At 43.5% G+C, this 24645-nt stretch overlaps 1 protein-coding gene across 1 annotated transcript; it reads right to left on the bottom strand.

Annotated features, from left to right (window-relative positions):
• Positions 1-15915: 15915 nt before the first annotated feature.
• On the bottom strand, positions 15916-20190 carry LOC144284135 (uncharacterized). Its single transcript, XM_077848481.1, has 5 exons — positions 20112-20190; positions 18386-18572; positions 17750-17809; positions 16662-16855; positions 15916-16232 (listed from the first exon to the last, which is right to left on the bottom strand). Exons 1-5 carry the CDS (start codon positions 20188-20190, stop codon positions 15916-15918), a joined length of 837 nt encoding a protein of 278 aa, XP_077704607.1.
• Between the last annotated feature and the right edge of the window lie 4455 nt (positions 20191-24645).

A 24645-nucleotide genomic window follows, 5' to 3' on the forward strand; every position in this document is an offset into this window, starting at 1 on the left:
AAATATCAGAAAGGGAGACAAAACGTAAAGACTGCTAACTCTGGGAAACGAACTAGGGGTGGTAGAAGGGGAGGAGGGCGGGGGGTGGGAGTGAATGGGTGACAGGCACTGGGGGTTATTCTGTATGTTAGTAAATTGAACACCAATAAAAAATAAATTAAAAAAAAATAAACTGATGTCATGATTTCTCATTGGTACAGACTAACTCTCCTCCTCTTTTCTCGAGAATAAGATGTGCTAACAACAGTCTAACTGCTAACATTTTAAAATAATTGGTTAGTGTATGGTCGGGTTAGAACAGAGCTCCATAACTGCTGAAGAGTGGATGCTGTAACCATAAGTGAATTATTTACATATGGAAGCTCTCTTAAATCCTGGAAGAACCAGAATAATGAGTAGGGAAAGGTTTGCTTTCACAAACCAGTTGCTATCATTTTATTGTGTATTAAAAGTTAATCGATTTTAGATTAGTTTTTTTTTTTCAGTTGTTTCTACTCCTTCCCCTTCTCCTTCTTCTTTTTTTTCCTGACAAATAAAGAAGCTCAACCAGGATCTTGAATATCTTTCCTCCAAAAGAAATGTTCTGGGCCTAGTTTGCCACTTTTCTTTCTTTTTCTTTTCTTTTCTTTTCTTTTCTTTTCTTTTCTTTTCTTTTCTTTTCTTTTTTTCTTTTCTTTCTTTTCTTTTCTTTTTTTCTTTTCTTTTCTTTTCTTTTCTTTCTTTTCTTTTCTTTCTTTTCTTTTCTTTTCTTCTCTTTCTTTTCTTCTTTCTCTTTTCTTTTCTTCTTTTCTTTCTTTTCTTTTCTTTTCGTTTCTTTTCTTTTCTTCTTTTCTCTTTTCTTTTCTTTTCTTTTCTTTTCTTTTCTTTTCTTTTCTTTCTTTTCTTTTTTTCCCTTCCTTCCTTCCTTCCTTCCTTCCTACCTTCCCTCCTTCCTTTTTTTTGCCACTCCTAAATATAAAGAGGAGCTGAGGGTTAGTGGAGGGGAGGTGGGTGGGGAGACGGTTTGAATAGGTGGTGGTTATTAAGGAAGGCACTGGTGATGAGCACCAGGTGTATGTGATTGTTGAATCACTAAATTCTACAGCTGAAACTAGTATTACACTATATCTTAACTAACCGGAATTTAAATAAAAACTTGAAAAAAAAAGAAAGAAATGTTCTGGTTCTTATGTTTTTTAGAATCAGAATGTTTCTTCAGATTTTTTTAGGACCATATAAAACACTGTTTATAATATTTACTTTGTAACATTTAAGAAAGCAGAAGGCTATTTTTTCCTACAATTCTAAAGCATATAGGTAATGATTTTTTTTTTAAGATTTTTAAAATTTATCTGAGAGAGAGAGATGAGGAAGAGAGACAGAGACAGAGAGAAAGTGGCAGAGAGTACAGGCTAGGTGGGAGTGAGGGGAGAAGCAGACTCCCCGCTGAGCAGGGAGCCTGCTACTGCAGAGGTGGGCGGGGGGTGGTGGTGGTGGTGTCTCTGCCCAGGGAAGATCCCACGAGGATTCCAGGGTCCTGGGATGATGACCTGAGGTAAATGCAGACACATAACTGACTGAGCCATCCAGGTGCCCCTACAAGTAATATATATAAATATAAATATAAATATAAATATAAATATAAATATAAATATAAATATAAATATAAATAAATATAAGTATAAATATACTTATATATAGTAACTGACAGAGATTTCCATGATTTCAGAAACAGAGGAGTAGAAAATGTCCTTTTGCTCTAGGACAAAAAAAAAAAAAAAGAAAAAAAGAAAGACACTTTCCGTGAATTATGCTTTGTCAACTCACTTCATTCTGAGTACATACAGGAAAACACTACTCCATTAAGTACGTCTCAGATGCTCAATGATCTTGAAAGACAGATTTGAAAGAGGCAGAGAAGCAAACCAGAAGGCAAAAGGCCAAACATATGTTTTATATCAACAAAGAAGTATTTAATAAGCTCTACTCTATCAGATATTGAATTCCTCTATTTATTTGTCCATCTATCACTGTCTACCATATGTTTATATTGATGAACATCTTTGCACACAAACATTGTGCCAGTTTATATTTTGGAAGTAGAAAGGTGAAGGATTAGTGTCACCCCAGGAAAGGAAATAGCCATTGAGTACCTATTCCAGATCTGCACTATATTATAGGTTTTACATGGGATATTTGTGGCGATCTTCCTCAGAGGACATTTATTAAGATGGTATTTGTACACAATGTTTCAGAAAATAAAACAACTACACAGTTAACTCATGAAAGTGTTTATAGTTAGTTACAGCAAACCAATGTCTATCTGACTCTAAAATATCCTCATTTATTGCAGATCATTTTTGATATATAGTAATCACATAGCATAATAACATAGCCGTTAATATTTTTTTTTAATTTTAGGCGTTGAACACTGAACTCATGAATGATCTTGCAAAAATTCCTCTCTAGTAATTAGTAATTATTAAAAAGTAGTTCTAACAAGTAACATTTATGGTGTGCTTCCTGTGGTCCAGGCAGTGTTCTTATGGTTTTATATACATTGGCTTATTGAGTCTGAACAAACTCCCTATGAAATAAATCACTGCTGCTACACTGCAACTTAGGCAGTGTGCTGTTCTCAGAGCAGAATTCCTGGATATTTCTGTCCTACTAGGGCTTACATCAGAGGCCTGCTATACCAGAGCCCTGGCATCCCCCAGCATGTGATGGTTGTGTAGGAGGAGATGGTGCTGCAGCTAGCTGCCCTCGTTCACCCCTTTCCAGCCATGTAGTAGCTGGTATCCCAAACCTTTGTGTTAGTAGGTGAGTAGGGATTGGAAGTAGAGGAAGAAATCTCCTTAAAGCAAAGGACCAGATCATATGTGAAGATGGGACCAGTACACTGGGCTGAAGACATATTACTGGGTCCAGTCCATTGGTAAAAGAAATTATACTTATTATAAATAAAAATTTTAAAAAAGTCATGTGGCATGAGCACACATATTACATTTATATATAATCGCATGTGTATGTTAAATCATTCACTTCACTTGGAGAAAAAAAATTCACTAAGAAATAGGATTATTGGTATATGTTACTGAGAGAGAGAATTAGCCACAGGGAAGAAAGGCCTGAAGAAAATATCCAGATAGAACTACAGAAACATAGAAAGGAGGAAATTCCTTCTTCCAGGAAAGAAGATCTCATGAATATACAAACAGACTATATGAAGCATAGTAAAATGGTCTAAGGTTCAAAAAAAAGAAAAGAACAGGGCAGAAGCCATATTCAAAGAGTTAACGGTGAGAGTTTTCCAGGACTTACAAAATACAGTATTCCTCAAGTTCAAAAAGTAAGAAGGCAAATAAGAAGCAAAATAAATACTCCACTCCCCATAAAGTTACATCTGTTGAAAAACAAGGGCAAAGAGAAAGACAATATAACAAGTGAGACTTGTTAGAGGAAGCAAATAGTAAGACAGTACATTGAACCAACATATCAGTAATTATACACATAAAATGGAGCAAAATCCTCAATTACAAGACAAAGACAATTACAATTCAATCATTCTGAATATTAAGTGACAGTCATTAGCCTTTTCTAAGAAAGGCACTTTAGATACAAAGCTATGGAATGGCTGAATGTAAAAGAATGGACCAAGTTGCCCCACAATTTTGTTTGCCTTAAGCATGTTAAAATACTCCACAAGTGCGCATCTGAAACTCTGAAATCCAAAATTCTTAGTGTACCAAAAATTTAGATCATGGTTTCAGCTCAAATATTTGTCACACTTTTGGCAGAAAATCTGACCTTAACTGACCTAAAGTCACCTTTCTTTACATTCCTTCTTATGCTTCCTACGATGAAGGTTCCTATTGTATAAGACATATTAATGAATGTGTTTACAAAGTTCTGTGTCCCCCCCTAAAGGAAACATTTCATAATATAGACATTGTGAGAAGTTACATTTCATTTGCAAGTAGTTCTTCTATCTCCCCTCTCTGAAGATAGTATACTTGCCTGCTCCCTTGATGTAGGGCCTGACCGTGTTACTCGCTCAGCCATTCGGACGTGAGCAGGTAAGATACATCCCATCTCTAACCACAAACTTCAATCTGAACACAAATTTGCATGGATCATTTTTCTCCTTCCCTTGCACTTCCATTGTAAGCAAGAGAACAGTATGGGTTAGATAGAACCCATTCTTTTGGCCTAGATCCTCGAATTAAGAAAAAACAGGCAGAATAACCCCCCGTTAACCCATAGCTACCAACAATTTTCATGTACAATGAATAAGAAATAAATATTGTTGATAAGCTGTTCTTTGCTTTGCCATGACCATGCTTTGTCTTGCCGTGCAAAAACAGACTAATAGTAATATATCACGTTGTGTTTTTAAAAATCCATCCTAAATAAAAATAAAAATCCATCCTCTTCTCAGTACTAAAACACACTAGCCTCAATGGCTTGGGGTAGGCAGTGAGTTTATTCATACGAGTCAATGCGGTCTTGATCCAACTAGCTCAGCAGCTTGGTGGAACACTGGAGAAGGTCCTTGGCTATATCCACCCAGGTTTGGTGTGTACACAGAGAGTAGGGTGACAAAATGGTGAAGGGTGTTTTTCAATATACAGAAGGAGACTTTTTTTTTTTTTTTCATTTCCAGAAAATTTCTTTTGCCTGTCTTCTCCCTTCGGATTTTCCAGCTCTCTCTCCCAGTCCCCAAGACAAAGAACTACCTACCGGGATTTGAAATAATCAGACATCTTGATTTTGCTGGCAGGAAGGATCATTGTTAAAAGACAGAAACTCTAATAGCTGAGTAATATTCCATTGTATACATAAACCCCCCATTTGCTTCAACGTGGATGGAACTGGAGGGTATTATGCTGAGTGAAGTAAGTCAGTCGGAGAAGGACAAACATTATATGTTCTCATTCATTTGGGGAATATAAATAATAGTGAAAGGGAATATAAGGGAAGGGAGAAGAAATGTGTGGGAAATATCAGAAAGGGAGACAGAACGTAAAGACTGCTAACTCTGGGAAACGAACTAGGGGTGGTAGAAGGGGAGGAGGGCGGGGGGTGGGAGTGAATGGGTGACGGGCACTGGGTGTTATTCTGTATGTTAGTAAATTGAACACCAATAAAAAATAAATTAAAAAAAAAAAAAAGACAGAAACTCCGGGGATCCCTGGGTGGCGCAGCGGTTTGGCGCCTGCCTTCCGCCCAGGGCGCGATCCTGGAGACCCGGGATCGAATCCCACATCGGGCTCCCGGTGCATGGAGCCTGCTTCTCCCTCTGCCTGTGTCTCTGCCTCTCTCTCTCTCTGTAACTATCATAAATAAATAAAAATTTAAAAAAATAAATAAAAGATTTAAAAAAAAAAAAGACAGAAACTCGGGATCCCTGGGTGGCGCAGCTGTTTGGCACTGCCTTTGGCCCAGGGTGCGATCCTGGGGACCCGGGATCCAGTCCCAGGTCGGGCTCCCGGTGCATGGAGCCTGCTTCTCCCTCTGCCTGTGTCTCTGCCTCTCTCTCTCTCTCTCTCTCTCTGTGTGTGTGTGTGTGTGTGTGTGTGTGTGTGACGGTCATAAATAAATAAATATGACAGAAACTCATGATGTAGTTTCTCTCTCTCCTCTTTGGTTACATTTTCAAGTAAATTGTCTGATTTTTTTTTTCATTTTTTAAATCAATTGATTAATTAATTAATTTATTTATATATTTGAGAGAGAGAGAGAGAGGAAGAGCACTAGCAGAAGAAGGGGCAGAGAGAGAGGAAGAAGCGGACTCCCCGCTGAGCAGGGAGCCACATATGGGGCTCCATCCCAAGACCCCAGATCATGACTTGAGCAAAAGGCAGTCCCTTCATCAGCTGAGCCGCCCAAGTGCCCCCTGGTGTGTGATTCTTAGAACATACTTAAATCTGTGTCTCTCATTGTCTCTTCTTAATCATGCTTGAAAACAATGGTTATTGTACCAGATTCCTGAACAGAGCAGAAGGTGATAAGATGCTAGCATGTATATTTGGAGGAAGAAGGATGTCTCATTTATGTCTTATGTATTAAATTGATGTCCTTACTTAGTTTTAACATCACAATTTCTGGTAGGGTTAACACATTGTAATAATAAAGTATTAATTATTTTCCCATTGTAGAACCCTGTTGGTCAGGGATCGCTGTTCTAATTCCTCCCTTTTTTGATAACTTATTTTATCATCAGGATCATTGATAAATACAGCATAAGACTTAATTATTGTAAAATATTCAGACAATACATCTGTGCTTCTCTGTATCTGTCTCCTAAAATCTGAAATCTCCTTTCCTAAAAAATATGTTCATCAACATAGTGCCTTATAACAGAAAGCATTTTATGTGGTATTTAAGAGCGAATGCATTGGAGTCAGACAGGTCAGACAGGAATATGCAATTTCAATAGAAATTGAATTCTGAAGCTTCTGTTTATTGTATGTGAACTTAGTGATTCTTTTAGCCCCAATAACTTCACTTGTTGATAAAATTGGAACAGCAGTATATATCTTATTGAGTTGCTGGGACAATTTTATAATATAATGATTTGGAACAATTAACTATATATCTGGCATTTCACAAGTATTTAATTAATCTTTATCATTATTGTTATGAAAGTATCTTTAAAAATAGATGTGCTATGAGCACCTGGGTATCTCAGTGGTTGAACATCTGCCTTTGATTCAGGTTGTGATCCTGGGGTCCTGGGATCAAGTCCCTCATGGGCTCCCCTCAGGGAGCCTGCTTGTCCCTCTGCCTGTGTCTCTGCCTCTCTCTCTCTGTGTCTCTCATGAATAAAAAAAATCTTAAAAAATAAAAATAAAACAATAAAAATACATATTCTATGATTTCTTCCTCTGCATTTTATTTCAGTTCAGGAATCTGCATTTTTAAAAAATCTCACAGCAATACAGAATTTTGAAACCTCGTTTACTTTTTTTTTTAATTTTTATTTATTTATGATAGTCACACACACAGAGAGAGAGAGAGAGAGGGAGGCAGAGACACAGGCGGAGGGAGAAGCAGGCTCCATGCACCGGGAGCCCGACGTGGGATTCGATCCCAGGCCTCCAGGATCGCGCCCCAGGCCAAAGCAGGCGGTAAACCGCTGCCACCCAGGGATCCCACCTCGTTTACTTTTTAACATCCATATATTAGAGCTTGTTTGGAGTTGCTATTTTTTTTTTTTGTTTTGGGGTTTGTTTGTTTTAGATATTTCTTAGTTTATCCTCTGTTGTTTTATTTATCATCCACTTTACCTCTCTGTTAATGACTGATATTCCTCATCATCTTGGCTTTTCTTATTTAGCATCAGGGTTTTGTTTTCCCTCACCTTTTTACATAATTCCACATAAATTCCATTATATTTTTTCTCAAATATTATCTTTATTAGTTTTGAGGTTTTACTACATGTAGGGAAAAAGTCTACTACTTTATTATGACTGGAGGGCAAATTACAATTGTATCATGCTAATAGTGTTTTAATTAAATTGTACATAGCAGGGGTAAGGACCACATAGACTACTCAGAGGACTCTCCAGGCACCCACAGAGATCCATTCATGGCAAATGATTTTATACTTAGTATAGAGGAATATCATTTTGAAGACTACACCTGGTTAGTGCTATTTTTTCCAAGCATCTGTTTTTACTGCCTATGCCATTAAACTTCATTTATGCTGACTAAAAAGGTAAGGACAAACATTATATGATCTCATTCATTTGGGGAATATAAATAATAGTGAAAGGGAATATAAGGGAAGGGAGAAGAAATGTGTGGGAAATATCAGAAAGGGAGACAGAACGTAAAGACTGCGAACTCTGGGAAACGAACTAGGGGTGGTAGAAGGGGAGGAGGGCGGGGGGTGGGAGTGAATGGGTGACGGGCACTGGGTGTTATTCTGTATGTTAGTAAATTGAACACCAATAAAAAATAAATTAAAAAAAAAAGGTAATGCTTAGAATTTTGTAGAAATAAATAACATCTTAATTTACTTATTTGTTTAAAGACTTATTTATTTGAGAGAGAGAGAGAGAGAGAATACATGTATGAGTCAGGAGGGTGGGACAGAGGGAAAGAATCTTCAAGGAGATTCCCTGCTCACCTGGGAGCTCAATCCAGGCTCCATCTCAAGACCCATGAGATCATGACCTGAGCCAAAACCAGGAATCATACACTTAACTGACTTAACCCATTTCTTAAAATGAAATGCTATTTTATTTCATTATAAAATGTTACCCTTATTACAGTCAGAGGGAGTGGGAAATACAACTCATTCTAGTCTATGGTATCCTACAATAAACATTTCTAGAAATCAAGCAGAGTGAATTTTGTGTTCTGTGACTATGGCTCTGAAAGGTTCTTCTCCATCTGTGATTTTTCTCATTTTACAAGGAATGTTTGCTTCTTTGAAAGAAAGACAACTGGAGGATGATTGATGTTCCAGGTAGTCCATGCTTTTGCTCACAGATTTTTGACTGGGTATCAACAAGTGGCTCAGTCAACTTAACTACACTGGAAGATGGGGAATATGCAAGAGCACATGGGTATTTGATAACTAGCGAGTATCTCAGCCAAAAAAATTTTTATCAGATTTTTCAAGGTTTCATTCTATCCTTTGGCTTGGGATTTTTTTAAAGATTTTACGTATTAGAGAGGGAGAGAGCGAGTGAGCAAGAGCCAGCACAAGCTGGGGGAAAGGCAGAAGGAGAGGGAGAAGCAGACGCCTCACTGAGCAGGGTGCCCCATGCAGGGGTCCCTCCCAGGATGACCCTGAGATCATGACCTGAGCTGAAGGCAGATGCTTAACTGACTGAGCCACCCTGGTGCCCCGATTTGGCTTGGAAAGTTTTAAGGTGGGAGCCCAACTGTATCATTTGCTTTTTCTGAATCTATTAGGATGTTCATATTTTTTATTTTTTCTGTTTGTATAATAAATTAAATCCATTGATTTTATAATAGTAATTCTTTGTTCCTTTCATTCCGTGGTCATATCATTATTTAAATATATTGCTGGATTCAGTTTGCTAATGTTTTAACATTTTTTCCCTCTTTGCTAATAAAATACGTTAGTCTGTAATTTTATGTCCATATTATGTTTTGTCAGATTTTAATATTAAAATTATGTTGGCTCACTGTAGCAATATAGTGAGCCTCTTTTTTTTTTTTTTGTCTTTTTCTTCTCCAGGAAAGCTTACATACAATTGGTGAAATATTCTCTTTAAATATGAATAATTAATAAGACAAGCCATATGTGAATAGAATTTTAGTTTAAAATTCAATTTTTAAAAACTATACAGCAAAGTTTTCATTTTTTTTACTATTTTTACTTAAGATTGGTTTTCAAACAACTTCTATAATTTAATTATAAGTTTATTATTATAAAAGTTGCTCTAAAATACTCTGAGTTTTGAAATGTCTACAGAACTTAAAGTGAATTTCCAATTTTTATTCTTGATATTAGCATGTTTCCTTTCATTTATTCTTAATTAATCCTGCTGTGTTTTTGATGTTTTGTGTGTGTGTGTGTGCGTGTGCGTGTGTTTAAGCAATTTTTAAAAATATTTATTTTGTAATGTACCCCTAGTCCAAAGTAACTATGTTTTAAAAATTGAGGGCCAAAAAACTTACAAGAATCTATTCAGTTCAACCTAAAAACAATGATACCTGGAAAATACTCCATACTAATAAGTCTGGCCTAAGAGGTTAAGATTCTAAGGCATTCCTAAATCATGGTGCTCTGAAAAATATATGCGTTTCTGCTGGTATTGTGTGATATTTTTGTTTGTTTCCAATTTAACCCTTTAAATGAATAATTTATTCCTTTGCAGATTTCCTTATTGTATGTTTCTTTCTATATACTTAGTTATTGTCTCTGTCATCATAAGTATAGCTTTCTTTCTTTAGGCTTACTTATGCACTTTTACCTGTTCTTTTTTTTTTCTTTTTATTATTAGCCCTTAATTTCTTTCTTTCTTTTTTTAATAAAATAATTTTTATTGGAGTTCAATTTACCAACATACAGAATAACACCCAGTGCTCATCCCGTCAAGTGTCCCCCTCAGTGCCCGTCACCCACTCACCCTCACCCCCCGCCCTCCTCCCCTTCCACCACCCCCAGTTCGTTTCCCAGAGTTAGGAGTCTTTATGTTCTGTCTCCCTTTCTGATATTTCCCACACATTTCTTCTCCCTTCCCTTATATTCCCTTTCACTATTATTTATTTTCCCCAAATGAATGAGAACATACACTGTTTGTCCTTCTCTGATTGACTTACTTCACTCAGCATAATACCCTCCAGTTCCATCCACGTTGAAGCAAATGGTGGGTATTTGTCATTTCTAATGGCTGAGGAATATTCCATTGTATACAGAGACCACAGCTTCTTTATCCATCATCTTTCAATGGACACTGAGCCTCCTTCCACAGTTTGGCTATTGTGGACATTGCTGCTAGAAACATTGGGGTGCAGGTGTCCCGGCGTTTCCCTGCATCTGTATCTTTGGGGTAAATCCCCAGCAGTGCAATTGCTGGGTCTTAGGGCAGTTCTATTTTTAACTATTTGAGGAACCTCCACAGTTTTCCAGAGTGGCTGCACCAGGTCACGTTCCCACCAACAGTGCAGGAGGGTTCCCCTTTCTCCACATCCTCTCCAAATTTGTGGTTTCCTGTCTTGTTAATTTCCCCCATTCTCACTGGTGTGAGGTGGTATCTCATGGTGGTTTTGATTTGTATTTCCCTGATGGCAAGTGATGCAGAGCATTTTCTCATGTGCGTGTTGGCCATGTCTATGTCTTCCGCTGTTAGATTTCTGTTTAAGTCTGTTGCCCATTTCATGATTGGATTGTTTGTTTCTTTGCTGTTGAGTTTAAGAAGTTCTTTATAGATCTTGGAAACTAGCCCTTTATCTGATACGTCTTTTGCAAATATCTTCTCCCATTCTGTAGGTTGTCTTTGAGTTTTGTTGACTGTTTCTTTGCTATGCAAAAGCTTCTTATCTTGATGAAGTCCCAATAGTTCATTTTTGCTTTTGTTTCCCTTGCCTTCATGGATGTATCTTGCAAGAAGTTGCCATGGCCAAGTTCAAAAAGGGTGTTGCTGTGTTCTCCTCTAGGATTTTGATGGAATCTTGTCTCACATTTAGATCTTTCATCCATTTTGAGTTTATCTTTGTGTCTGGTGGAAGAGAGTGGTCTAGTTTCTTTCTTCTGCATGTGGATGTCCAATTTTCCCAGCACCATTTACTGAAGAGACTGTCTTTTTTCCAGTGGATAGTCTTCCCTCCTTTGTCGAATATTAGTTGACCTTAAAGTCGAGGGCCCACTTCTGGATTCTCTATTCTGTTCCATTGATCTATGTGTCTTTTTTTGTGCCAGGACCACACTGTCTTGATGACCACAGCTTTGTAGTACAACCTGAAATCTGGCATTGTGATGCCCCCAGCTATGGTTTTCTTTTTCAATAAATCCCTGGGTATTCGAAGTCTTTTCTGATTCCACACTAATCTTAAGATAATTTGTTCCAACTCTCTGAAGAAAGTCCATGGTATTTTAATAAGGATTGCATTGAATGTGTAAATTGCCCTGGGTAGCATTGACATTTTCACAATATTAATTCTTCCAATCCATGGGCATGGAGTATATTTCCATCTCTTTGTGTCTTCCTCAATTTCTTTCAGAAGTGTTCTGTGGTTTTTCAGGTATAGATCCTTTACCCCTTTGGTTAGGTTGATTCCTAGATATCTTATGCTTTTGGGTGCAATTGTAAATGGGATTGACTCCTTAATTTCTCTTTCTTCAGACTTATTGTTAGTGTATACAAATGCCACTGACTTTGGGCATTGATTTTGTATCCTGCCACACTGCCAAATTGCTGTACGAGTTCTAGCAATCTTGGGGTGGAGGCTTTTGGGTTTTCTATGTACAGTATCATGTCATCTGGGAAGAGGGAGAGTTTGACTTCTTCTTTGCCAATTTGAATGCCTTTTATTTATTTTTGTTGCCTGATTGCTGAAGCCAGGACTTCTAGTACTATATTGAATAGCAATGGTGAGAGTGGACAACCCTGTCTCATTCCTGATCTTAGGGGAAAGGCTCCCAGTGTTTCCCCATTGAGAATGACATTTGTTTGGGTTTTTCGTAGATGGCTTTTAAGATGCTGAGGAATGGTCCCTCTATCCCTACACTCTGAAGAGTTTTGATCGGGAATGGATGCTATATTTTGTCAAATGCTTTCTCTGCATCTATTGAAAGGATCATACGGTTCTTGTTTTTTCTCTTGATGATCTGATCAATCACACTGATTGCTTTACGAGTGTTGAACCAGCCTTGCATCCCGGGGATAAATCCCACTTGGTCATGGTGAATAATCTTCTTAATGTATTTTTGGATCCTATTGGCTGGTATCTCGTTGAGAATGTTTGCATCTGTGTTCCTCAGGGATATTGGTCTCTAATTCTCCTTTTTGGTGGGGTCTTGGTCTGGTTTTGGAATTAAGGTGATGCTGGCCTCATAGAGGAAGTTTGGAAGTACTCCATCTCTTTCTGTCTTTTAAACAGCTGTAGTAGAATAGGTACAGTCTCTTCTTTAAGTGTTTGATAGAATTCCCCAGGGAAGCCATCTGGACCTGGACTTTTTGTGTCTTGGGAGGTTTACGATGACTGCTTCAATTTCCTCCCTGGTTATCGGCCTGTTCAGGTTTTCTATTTCTTCCTGTTCCAGTTTTGGTAGTTTGTGGTTCTCCAGAAATCTGTCCATTTCTTCTAGATTGCCTAATTTATTGGCGTATAGCTGCTCATAATAAGTTTTAAAAATTGTTTGCATTTCCTTGGTGTTGGTGCTGATCTCTCCTTTCTCATTCATGATTTTATTAATTTGAGTCTTTTCTGTCTTCTTTTTAATAAGGCTGGCTAATGGTTTATCTATCTTATTAATTCTTTCAAAGAACCATCTCCTGGTTTTGTTGATCTGTTCCACAGTTCTTCTGGTCTCGATTTCATTGAGTTCTGCTCGAATCTTTATTAACTCTCTTCTTCTGCGGGGTGTAGGATCTATTTGCTGTTCTGTCTCCAGCTCCTTTAAGTGCAAGGTTAGCTTTCGTATTTGGGTTCTCTCCAGTTTTTCAATGGATGCTTGTATTGCGATGTATTTCCCCCTCAGGACTGCTTTTGCTGCATCCCAAAGATTCTCATTAGTTTCCATGAATCTTTTAAATTCTTCTCTGATTTCCTGGTTGACCCTTTCATCTTTTAGCAGGATGGTCCTTAACCTCCACGTTTGAAATTCTTCCAAACTTCTTCTTGTGATATAGTTCTAGTTTCAAAGCATTATGGTCTGAAACTATGTAGGGGACAATCCCAATCTTTTAGTATCCATTAAGACCTGATGTGTGACCCAGTATGTGGTCTATTCTGGAGAAAGCTCCATGTGCACTTGAGAAGAACGTGTATTCAGCTGCATTTGGATGTAAAGTTCTGTAACTATCTGTGAAATCCATCTGGTCCAGTGAAGCATTTAAAGCTCTTGTTTCTTTGGAGATGTTGTGCTTAGAAGACCTGTCAATTGTAGAAAGTGCTATATTCCAGTCACCAAGTATAAGTGTTTTATTATTTAAGTATGTCTTAACTTTGGTTATTAATTGACTGATATACTTGGCAGCTTCCACATTCGGGGCATAAATATTCATGATTGTTAGGTCCTCTTGTTGGATAGATCCTTTTAGTATGATATAGTGTCCCTCTTCATCTCTCACTACAGTCTTTGGGACACACTTTAATTTCTCTGATATAAGGATGGCTACCCCTGCTTTCTTTTGAGGACCATTTGAATGGTCCATGGTTCTCCAACCTTTTATTTTCAGGCTGTAGGTGTCCTTTTGTCCAAAATGAGTCTCTTGAAGACAGCAAATAGATGGGTCTTGCTTTTTTATCCAGTCTGAAACCCTGCACCTTCTGATGGGGTCATTAAGCCCATTCACGTTCAGAGTTACTATTGAAAGATACGGATTTAGTGTCATCATGATACCTATTCAGTCCCTGTTTTTGTGGATTGTTCCCTTGGACCTCCTCTTTCTTTTACAGGGTCCCCCTTAATATTTTTGGCAGAGCCAGCTTGGTGGTCACATATTCTTTCAGTTTCTGCCTATCTTGGAAGCTCTTTATCTCTCCTGCTATTCTGAATGAGAGCCTTGCTGGATAAAGTATTCTTGGCTGCAGGTTCTTTTCATTTAGGACCCTGACTATATCCTGCTGACGCTTTCTCGCCTGCCAGGTCTCTGTGGAGAGGTCTGCTGTTGTCCTAATGCTTCTCCCCATAAAAGTTAGTGATTTCTTATCTCTTGCTGCTTTAAGGATCTTCTCTTTATGTTTGGAATTTGCAAAGCTTCACTATTAAATGTCGAGGTGTTGACGATTTTTATTGATTTTGGGGGGGGGATCTCTCTATCTCCTGGATCTGAATGCCTATTACCCTCCCCCAGTTAGGGAAGTTCTCAGCTATGATTTGTTCAAATACAGTTTCTGGACCTCTGTCCCTTGCGGCGCCCTCAGGAACCCCAGTTAAACGTAGATTTTTCCTTCTGAGGCTGTGATTTATTTCCCTTAACCTATCCTCATGGTCTTTTAATTGTCTTTCTATTTTTTTACTCAGTTTCCATACTTGCCATCAACTTGTCTTCTATGTCACTCACTCGTTCTTCTACCTCGTTAACCCTTGTCGTTAGGACCTCCAGTTTGGATTGCATCTCATTTAATTGATTTTTAATTTTGGCCTGATTACATCTAAATTCTGCAGTCATGAAGTCTCTTGAATCTTTTATGCTTTTTTCTAGAGCCACCAGTAGTTGTATAATAGTGCTTCTGAATTGGCTTTCTGACATTGAATTGTATTCGAAATTTTGTAACTCTGTGGGAGAGAAGACTGTTTCTGATTTTTAGTATTGAGGTGAGTTTTTCCTTCTAGTCAGTTTGCTCAGTGCAGAGTGGCCAACAACATGTTGTACTGGAAAAAGGAGAAAAAGGGGGAAAAAAAAGAAGAAATAAAAAAGAATAAAAAAGGGGGTGGGGAAACAACAGAAACAAACAGAAAAGAAAAAACAAGGGGAGTATCCTCTGATTCCATATACTGTAAATCCCTTGACTTCCCCTGGAACTTTCCAGGCTGCTTGGTCAATAACTTGCTTTTCCTCTGACCTTCGAGCTGGTCTTCTGGGGGAGGGGCCTGCTGTGCTGATTCTCAGGTGTGTGCACCTGGGGGAGCTGCCCAGCCCTCTACCAGGTCTACAATTCAGTGGGATTCTTTATCCTGTGAGGCCCCTGCTCAGGCCCAGGTACAGGGTGACACCAGGAGGGACAACCACAGTAGCGGCGGCCAGCTGTCCAGCTCTGGAGTCAGCTCCCACAGTAACTACTGCAGCTCCCAATGTGCAGGGGTCTGGGTGCTCCGGGGTAGGGGCACGATCTGCACAGCTCGGGGCCACCCGGCGGCAGGAGAGACCTGGCTGTCCTTTGTCCTCCTGGCCTCTGCCTGTGCTGGGGGAGCCCCAGATCCTCGGCTGTGTCTCCCAGTGCCCTGGGCTCTGGGGCCTCTGACACTGTGAATGGACCTAAATTACCACGATGTGTAATTTAAAAGCATCAGAGTCAATTTTGTGTGAAGTTAACTTATCCTTTATTACAATAAAACTCTATAAGCTATTATACAGGTTAAAGAAAAACTCAAAAAATAGAAACAGTATAATAACAGGGGAGGGCAAGCCTCTGTTGGGCTGTAGCCATCACGAGCCCCGCGGTGGGAGCTGGGGCGGGCCCCCGAGGTGGTCAGGGGGCTGCTAACGGATCGAAGCAGGTTGTTCCAGAGGCAGGTTGCAGGTCTGGCCATCTGGGGACCCCGATTGCAGGCACCAGGGCCTACTCTTCCGGGGTGGCCATAGGAGCAGGTGGCTCCTCCTCATCGGGGCAGGGAACCATAGGTTTGACCAGCACGTGCACCACCTTCACCTCAGGAGCCAGCATCTCTGCCTTGACCAAGTCCTCATCTCCAGCAGCCACTATCCCTTCAGACCCGGAACCTTCCCCAGGCTCCACAGTTGGAGCTGGGGCGGGCTCCTCGGGTGGTTCAACAGGTTGCTCCATCCCCGAGGCCAGTTGCTCCATCGAGTTAGGAGGTGGCTGGGGCACATCCACGACCTCGAGAGCAGGGGGTGGTGCCTGCTCCTCTTCCAGGGCTCCCAGGGGTGCAGGGGGCTCCTGCAGGGCAGCAGTGACCACTATCTGCAGGGGCTTTGCCTCCCCAGCAGGCGGCTCATCGCAGGCCAAGCCCTCAGCCCCAGCAGCCAGGCCCCACGGGGCAGCAGGCCCCACGGTCGGAGCTGGGGTGCACTCCAGAGTGGGTTCAGGGTTTTTTCCTCGGGCCGAAGCTGTAGATCCAAGAAGACAAAGTATCACCACCAGGACAGACTGTCCACGTCCCTCCCAAATCAAGGCCACTCTTCCCGCCACTCGACGTGTGTGAGGGCAAGAGCCCTGGGAGGTGTCCCCAGGCTGCAGCCCGTGGGGTGGGGTGTGAGCCCACCCCCTGCTCCTGGTCCAGCAGCAAGGAGGCTGGATCTGCGGCCCCCCCCATCCCCAGCTCGGCCACCCCCAGTCCTCCTCACCCCCAGCCTCTCGCTCTGCTGCATGGAGGCGTCTGAATTGCCTCAGGTGACGCAGGGCCCGGAGATGCGCATCTGTGCCTGGCATGTGCTGTCTTAGTATTTGGAGGAGTTTTATAAGGGAGGGAAATTCTGGGAACTGATGAAAGTCGTCCCCATAATAATTCAACCATATTTCCATCATGAAGGACATGGCCCTGGGGAGGGACAGGCGGGAACAGGCATCAGAAGACAGGGCTCTGTCACATGCAGGTGTCCCAGGGAAGCCCTGCAGGACCCGGCCTTCCGCACAGGGTGTCGGAGACCAGTCCTGCTCCTCGTCCCCCTGCCACCTGGTGGTCCTGCCTGCCACAGGCCTGCTCCCCGAGGAGGGGCTGGGATGCAACCTCTGTGTGGGGAGCCCACGCCCAGCGGGGTGACCATCAGCATCTCTCCTGGGGAAGCAGGGCTCCCTCCTCAGCCTGGTCCCTGCCCACCTGCCCCTTAAGTCCACCGGCAGGCATCAGGGGACGGGGGGCGTCTGGCCTGTCATTGCCCTCACTGCACACACTGTTGCTCTGGGAAGCTCCAAGGCAGGAGGGCTCGGGCTCTGTGTCCTGCCAGGCCTTGCCAGGAGCCACCCGGGACCGCCACCTTCATTCCTGTGTCTCTGTGCTGCCTCCCTCCCGAGGGGCCCCTGGGGGTGTCCTTCCACTGACTCTAATCTCCCTTCTCCCACGGGGCGGGGGCCGCCTGGTCCAGGAGCCCTCACTGGCCCTCCTGAGCACCTGCTGTTCCCCCGGGTCCAGGTGCCACCAGACTGGGGAGTACGATGCTCCCCACCCCCTCTGCTCTGGGCTCCAGGTGTGGGGCAGAGAGAGGGTTGGGGGGGCATGGAGAAGGTCTCCCTGAGGGGTCTCAGTGCCTCCCACCAAGCCCACACCCCATCCACCGCTCTCCTTTGCTCTTTTCCAGAAGGGGCATTAGACCTTTTCCCTGTCACGGGAATTGCAGATGTGTGGGGTGAGGGGGCAGCCCCCCCACGGCCCCACAGCCCCTTCGCTGCCCTCCAGGAGAGGGAAGGCCCTCCTGCAGGAGACGGAGTCACTCACAGTTTCCAGCACTGCAGGACCACATCGTTGTTACCCCACGCATCTGCGATGCACCCATACCTAGAGGAAAACAGGGACATCCCATGAATCGTCCTGTGGACGCGACCTCTCATCATAGGGGCTTCACCCTCTGACCCCGACTAGGCCGGAGCCCCGGGGGTCGTCAGCTTTGTGCGTGGGGCCACGGGCAGCTCCCGGAGAAGTGCCCGCACCTGCTGGGGCCTCCTGAAGGCTTGAGCATGAAAGGGCTCTGGCCAGGCCCATGGCCCATATCCTAGTGGGCTTGGGGGGTCCCGGGGTTCCCCTGTCTGGCTGCCCCAGGACACAGACCCCCGATGGACTCTCAAACCTCCCTTTCAATGGGGAAACAGGCCGCTCAGGACCCTGGTGATGGGAGGGAGGGGAGGAGGCACAGGCCTGGTCACGGGGGAGGAGGACGGCTGCTGAGCACAGGCACAGCCCCTCTGGCCGACCCGCCACAGGCCAGGCCCCGGGGCTGCCCTGCAGGACCCCGCTAGGCCCTGGGGGACCCTGCTCCAGGCGGGGGCGCAGCCCGAGGCCGGGAAGCTCACACCATCCCCAGCCTCCCCAGCAGCAGGTGGCCCAGCCCTGGGCTGCGGAGGGGCAGGTGCTCACTCGGTGAACAGCAGGTCCAGCACCTCGTCCGTGGTGGCGAATTGATGGTAATCTTCCAGGAAGCTGAGGACGTAGATGACGTCCCTGCGCTGCAAGGCGAGCAGCAGTTGTCGGACTTTGTGCTCCAGCAGCTCCGTCCGGGTGAGCTTGGTCAGGATGATCTGATGCCCTTTCCCGGCCGCGGCCCCTGCACCCTGAGGTGGGACAGAGGGGACGTGCAGCCTGCAGGGAGCCACCCGGAGACCTGGGATCCCGCCCCGGCAGGCCCTGCGCTGGGGCCCCGTGGGCTTGAGGAGCTGGGGCTCCCTCTCCCGCTCAAGCTCCCTGCCTGTCTCTTACACAAACAGGACCAACTATGCAATAGAGAAACAATCTCAGAGGATAAATGTTCAAAATATTTGGATCAGTACAAGGACCTCCAGAGACACAGAGAGAGAGACCGAGAGAGGCAGCCACACAGACGGAGGGAGAAGCAGCCCGTGCAGGGAGCCCAGGCGGGGCTCGATCCCGGGCCTCGGAGATCAGGCCTGGGGGAAGGCAGGCGCTAACCCCCGGGGGACCAGGCCTCCCCTGAGGGCTCTATTCTGATGTTCCCACACATCTGTGCGCAGGGACTCTGCATCTGGCTGAGGCAGGGGCAGGGCCATGGGGGCAGGTGTGGGGAGGGGGGATCCAGACTCATGTGGGAGCAGGAGTGTCGGGGGGCCCAGGGGGTAGCAGGCTGGCTTCTGGGACCCGGTGCCCTTCCTGCCGCATCGGGGCCCGGGTGTCGGGGGGCCCAGCCCCTGCACTCACCCTGAGCCCGCGCTGGCCTCTGGTAGCTGCGCAGGGCACCTCCCTGCTCCTGGAGGCGGTGGGGCAGACGACCCCTTCCTCCCGCTCGCGCCCCACGTCCCGGGTGGAGCTCTGTGGAGACAGTGCCCGGCAGACAGGCAGGAGGCCTCAGCACCCGGTCTGGCCCCCTCGGCTGGGCCGCACCCCCAGCTGCCTCCACCCAGACACCCCACAGTGCAGGCGGCACCCACCGCCCCCGGGGACAGCAAAGGGATGCGGCTGCAGGGCCTCGCAGTGACTCTGGGGCGGGTAGAGGACCTCAGGAACCCTGTTTCCCCCCTGCCCACCGTGACATCAGGGTGACCCTGAAGGGATCCCCGGGGAACCTGCCGCCCTGCAGCGTCCCCCAGCCTGCATGGGACCTGCCCACACATCCCTGGTTCCCTGAACCTGAGGAGGAAGGAATGGGGCTCGCAGGATGGTGGCACTGGGGGCCTGGCCTGGCCTGCGCTGTGTTACCTGACGGCGCCTCCTGATCACCGCCCTGACGCCTTGGTACCTATGCTGGAGCCACTGCCTACAGCATAGGAACAAGCCGCACCCCTGGGGTTCCTGGGAGCCAGAGCCCCCAGAGGTGGGCGGGCAGCAAGAGAACATCTTCTAGTAGCAGATGTCTCCAGCCAAGTGAGCCTGAGCTGGGGCTGCACTGGATGCGGGTGCCTGGTTACGGGGGTTCCGAGTTCTGTTGGGCTCTGTGACACGGCAGTGACCTCACTTCCTGGGACCCCCTCCCTGACCCACTCCTGGAGGAAGCTGCAGGGGCAGTGCTCGTGCTGCCGATGCCCCCCTCCCTGTAGGCAATGGCCTGTGCACACAGTGACACAACCACACCCCTGTCCACAGGCCCCAGGGAAGGACTGTGTGCACCCAGGGCCCCAGCTTGGACACACACCTGGGTTCAGACACGACTGTCCAGTCTTCCCCGGTTTGACCCTGGAGAAGCCGTCGTGCCCATCGGGGATGGTCTGCATCTTGCCTGTGGGATAGGGAGTGTCCTAGCGGGTGCTTCCCCCAGACCTCCCAGGCCACTGAGGCCTCATATCTATGACCTTGGAGGCGGGTGTCACCTGCAGGACATACCTCCACCCACACGTTCTTCCTTGGTGTGTACATGCATCCAGGCCCACGAGGTCCTGTGTGCACAGGACTAACACACTAATGTTACCTATATGGCAGGGCTGTTTACCTGTAAAATACTGCAAAAAACTACCTATTACAATGTCTGCTATTTATTGCTGTCACCAGTGATGTTGATGATAAGAGTCTTTTAAAAAGATACTTTTATTTTAAGATTATACTTTATTATACAGCTCTAAAGCCACACATGTTTTAAAATCCTAAATCCACATTGGGCCAGAACAGCTGGCTGATAAATAGATTACATTCCAAATATGTGTCAGTAGACACCATTAGCCAAATTAAAAAAAAAGAATAATAGAAAAAGAGAGGTACTTTCTAGGGACAGTGTCCTTTACATCTCAAGACTATGTCTTGTTTTTTACATGTGGTATCTTATAGTTGTTGGAATTTTTTGTATTTTAAATAAAGGGATTATTTTCCTAACACACACACACACACACACACACGCACGGGCACCGGTACCCTCATTCTGGAGGCCCAGAAGATGACAGTCCCCCCGGGGCAGGGATGGGCAATAGCTCCCCACGATCCTAGGCTCCTAAATCCAAGGCAAACCCTACAGAAGGTGTCGGGGTCTTGGCCTAGAAGGGGTGAGGCCGTCCTCATCCTGAACCCCTGCCTGTCGTGCGTTCCGGGCCCTTCCCTCGTTTCCCCTGGGTGAGCTGTGGACGGCGGTGCCCCCAGTGGGTCGCCCTGACCTGGGCCCTAGGAAACCTGCCGTCAGTCGCAGAACTGAACGTAGACAGGAGGCCCTGACTCTCCAGCCTGACCCTGACTGAACTGAAATCATGTGGTGTGTCCACGCACACTGACCGAGAAACAGAGACACGGACACACACGCAGACACATGTGCAGAACCAGGAAGTTGGCAGAGGAGAAGCAACATCATTGAAGATCATTAAATAAAAAAGAAAGAAAGCTGAATCTCGAATGGAGAAAATGGAGCAATTAAAATAGAATCATGAAAAAATAATTCATCAAACCAAAAAGCAGAAAGAGGGATAAAGAGGCAGGAGCACATCGGTGACACAAAGCGGCAAGCCTCGAATGTGAGGATGATCGTGCCTCACGGACTCCACGGAACACAAGTCGAGCAACAAGCAGCACCTTCCAGCAAAGGCCTAAGTGGATTATTTTGTGTTGTTTGTTTTTAGTTAAAGATTTTTATTCCTAGGTATCTTATGCTTTTGGGTGCAATTGTAAATGGGATTGACTCCTTAATTTCTCTTTCTTCAGTCTCATTGTTAGTGTATAGAAATGCCACTGACTTCTGGGCATTGATTTTGTATCCTGCCACGCTACCGAATTGCTGTATGAGTTCTAGCAATCTTGGGGTGGAGACTTTTGGGTTTTCTATGTAGAGTATCATGTCATCGGCGAAGAGAGAGAGTTTGACTTCTTCTTTGCCAATTTGAATGCCTTTAATGTCTTTTTGTTGTCTGATTGCTGAGGCTAGGACTTCCAGTACTATGTTGAATAGCAGTGGTGAGAGTGGACATCCCTGTCTTGTTCCTGATCTTAGGGGAAAGGCTCCCAGTGCTTCCCCATTGAGAATGATATTTGCTGTGGGCTTTTCATAGATGGCTTTTAAGATGTCGAGGAATGTTCCCTCTATCCCTACACTCTGAAGAGTTTTGATCAGGAATGGATGCTGTATTTTGTCAAATGCTTTCTCTGCATCCAATGAGAGGATCATATGGTTCTTGGTTTTTCTCTTGATGATATGATGAATCACATTGATTGTTTTACGGGTGTTGAACCAGCCTTGTGTCCCAGGGATAAATCCTACTTGGTCATAGGAGCCTCGGTGTCCAACGAAAGATGAATGGATAAAGAAGATGTGGTTTATGTATACAATGGAATATTACTCAGCTATTAGAAATGACAAATACCCACCATTTGCTTCAACGTGGATGGAACTGGAGGGTATTATGCTGAGTGAAGTAAGTCAGTCGGAGAAGGACAAACATTATATGTTCTCATTCATTTGGGGAATACAAATAATAGTGAAAGGGAAAATAAGGGAAGGGAGAAGAAATGTGTGGGAAATATCAGAAAGGGAGACAGAACGTAAAGACTGCTAACTCTGGGAAAAGAACTAGGGGTGGTAGAAGGGGAGGAGGGCGGGGGGTGGGAGTGAATGGGTGACGGGCACTGGGTGTTATTCTGTATGTTAGTAAATTGAACACCAATAAAAAAAATAAAAAATAAAAAAAAATAAAATTTTTATCTCAATAATAAAAAAAATAAAAAATAAAAAATAAAAATAAAAAATAAAAAATAAAAAATAAAATTAAAAAAAAATAAAGATTTTTATTTCTTTATCCAAGAAGGTGGATTTATTTATTTCTTTATCCATCCAAAGGTGGATGCTCAACCCCTGAGTCACTCGGGGGTTCTAGACTAAGCTACTTAAAATGTTCAAGTGATTGTGAATACTGTTTGTAATGTGGTAAAATTTCTGTTTACTAAGAAAGAGAGGGCAGCCTGGGTGGCTCAGCGGTTTAGTGCTGCCTTCGGCCCAGGGCCTGATCCTGGAGTCCCGGGATCGAGTCCCACGTCGGCCTCCCTGCATGGAGCCTGCTTCTCCCTCTGCCTGAGTCTCTGCCTCTCTCTCTCTGTGTCTCTCATAAATAAATAAAAATCAGTATATACCACATTTTCTTTATCCATTTATCTTTGATGGACATTTGAGTTGCTCCCACCCCTTGGCTATGATAAAGAATGCTTCTATGAAGATGGAGGTCTCTCGGAGACTTTATTTCTCTTTCTTTTTTTTCCATCTTCTTACCTTAATAGAAGCGCGAACACTTCTCACTGTAGTATTCCAGCTGTTCTCTCTTTAAATCTCAGGCCGAATTCATAGGTTTTCAGGATGATTTGAAAGTTATCTAGGTAAGTGGGTGGGGACAGGTGACCTGGGGACCCTACTCTTCCGCCATCTTGCCCCGCCTCCTAAAAAATCTTAAATAACTGACTAAAAACTATTAGAAATGGTGGAAGAGTTCAGTAAGCATTGCACATAAAAGATCAATCTCCAAAAATCAACTGTATATCTACATACTTTCAATGAACAATCCAAAAATAAAATTTGAAAAAATAAACCCATTTACAAGAGCATCAAAAATATATAAATAAAATTCTTAGGAATAAACTTTACAAAAGAAGCTTATAACCCAATTTCTGAAAACTACAAACACTATTTAAGGAAATTGAAGATCTAAATATTTGGAAAAAATCATATATTTATGCACTGAAAAATTTAACATTGTTTCATAGCACCCCTGGTCCAAATTATCTCCAGATTCTATTACCTTCCAATAAGTAGATAAACATTCTCACACTCAGATGGAATTGCATGGGTGCCTAGTATCCTGAAAAAGAACAAAGTAGATGGAATTCTCAATTTTGAAACTTTCTGAAAAAGAATAGGAAACAAGACAGTGTGAGAACAGTGTGGTACTGGCGTAAGGATAGATATATTAATCAATGAAATAGGTTTCAGGATCCAGAAGTACACCATACATCCATGATCAGCTGAATTTAAGTATCCGTGCCATGACTATCCAATAGGGTAAAAAACAGTCATTTCAACAAATGGTCTTGGAACACTGGATGGCCACATGCAAAAGAATGAAGTTGCATCTTCACCTTACACCAAATACAAAAACTAACTCAAAATGGATTAAATCTAAATACAGGACATAAACTAAAACTTCTTAGAAGAAAACATGCAGATAATCTTTTGACCTTGAGTTTAGCATAGAATACTTCAATATGGCACAAAAAGCACTGGACTTCAGTGTTAAATGCTCTTGTTCTTCAAAGGACATAATAATGAAAATAAAAAAGCAATCCATATAATGGGATAAAATGTTTGTAAATCATATACCTAATGAGAATCTTATTTCCTGAATATATGAAAAACACTAATAAGTCAATAATATAAGTACAAAAAGCTCAATTTTTAAAAAAATGGGCAAAGGATATAAATAGACATTTCTCCAAGGAAGATCAGAAATTGCTGATAATTACTTGACAAGATACCCGACACATTTTCAATTTTCATTGTATCCATTACCAAAGCATCTAACCATACCGTGAAATAGACTCCTATATGTACCACACCGTACAGAACAGTGCCGCTTCATAGATACTCAATGCAGTTGTTCTTCAGGACAATCCTATAAAATAGGTATCATGGTGCCCATTTTATAGATGAGTAAATTGAGGAAAAGGTACCTCATCAGAGTTTTACAAAGAGCAGGACGTAGAACTAGGATTTC

The sequence above is a fragment of the Canis aureus genome, chromosome 15 (genome assembly GCF_053574225.1).
Source record: "Canis aureus isolate CA01 chromosome 15, VMU_Caureus_v.1.0, whole genome shotgun sequence".
Lineage (NCBI taxonomy): Eukaryota > Metazoa > Chordata > Mammalia > Carnivora > Canidae > Canis > Canis aureus.

Bases quoted from the DNA above. Each gene is read 5' to 3' on its own strand.
- LOC144284135 (XM_077848481.1), bottom strand. From the start codon at position 20,190: ATGCAGACCATCCCCGATGGGCACGACGGCTTCTCCAGGGTCAAACCG. The intron at 18,573-20,111 runs GTGTGTGTCCAA...CTCAGGGTGCAG, and splicing joins ACAGTCGTGTCTGAACCCAG to GGGCCGCGGCCGGGAAAGGG. The intron at 16,233-16,661 runs GTGAGGAGGACT...CACCCCTGGGAG, and splicing joins AGCAGAGCGAGAGGCTGGGG to CCCTGGAAGAGGAGCAGGCA.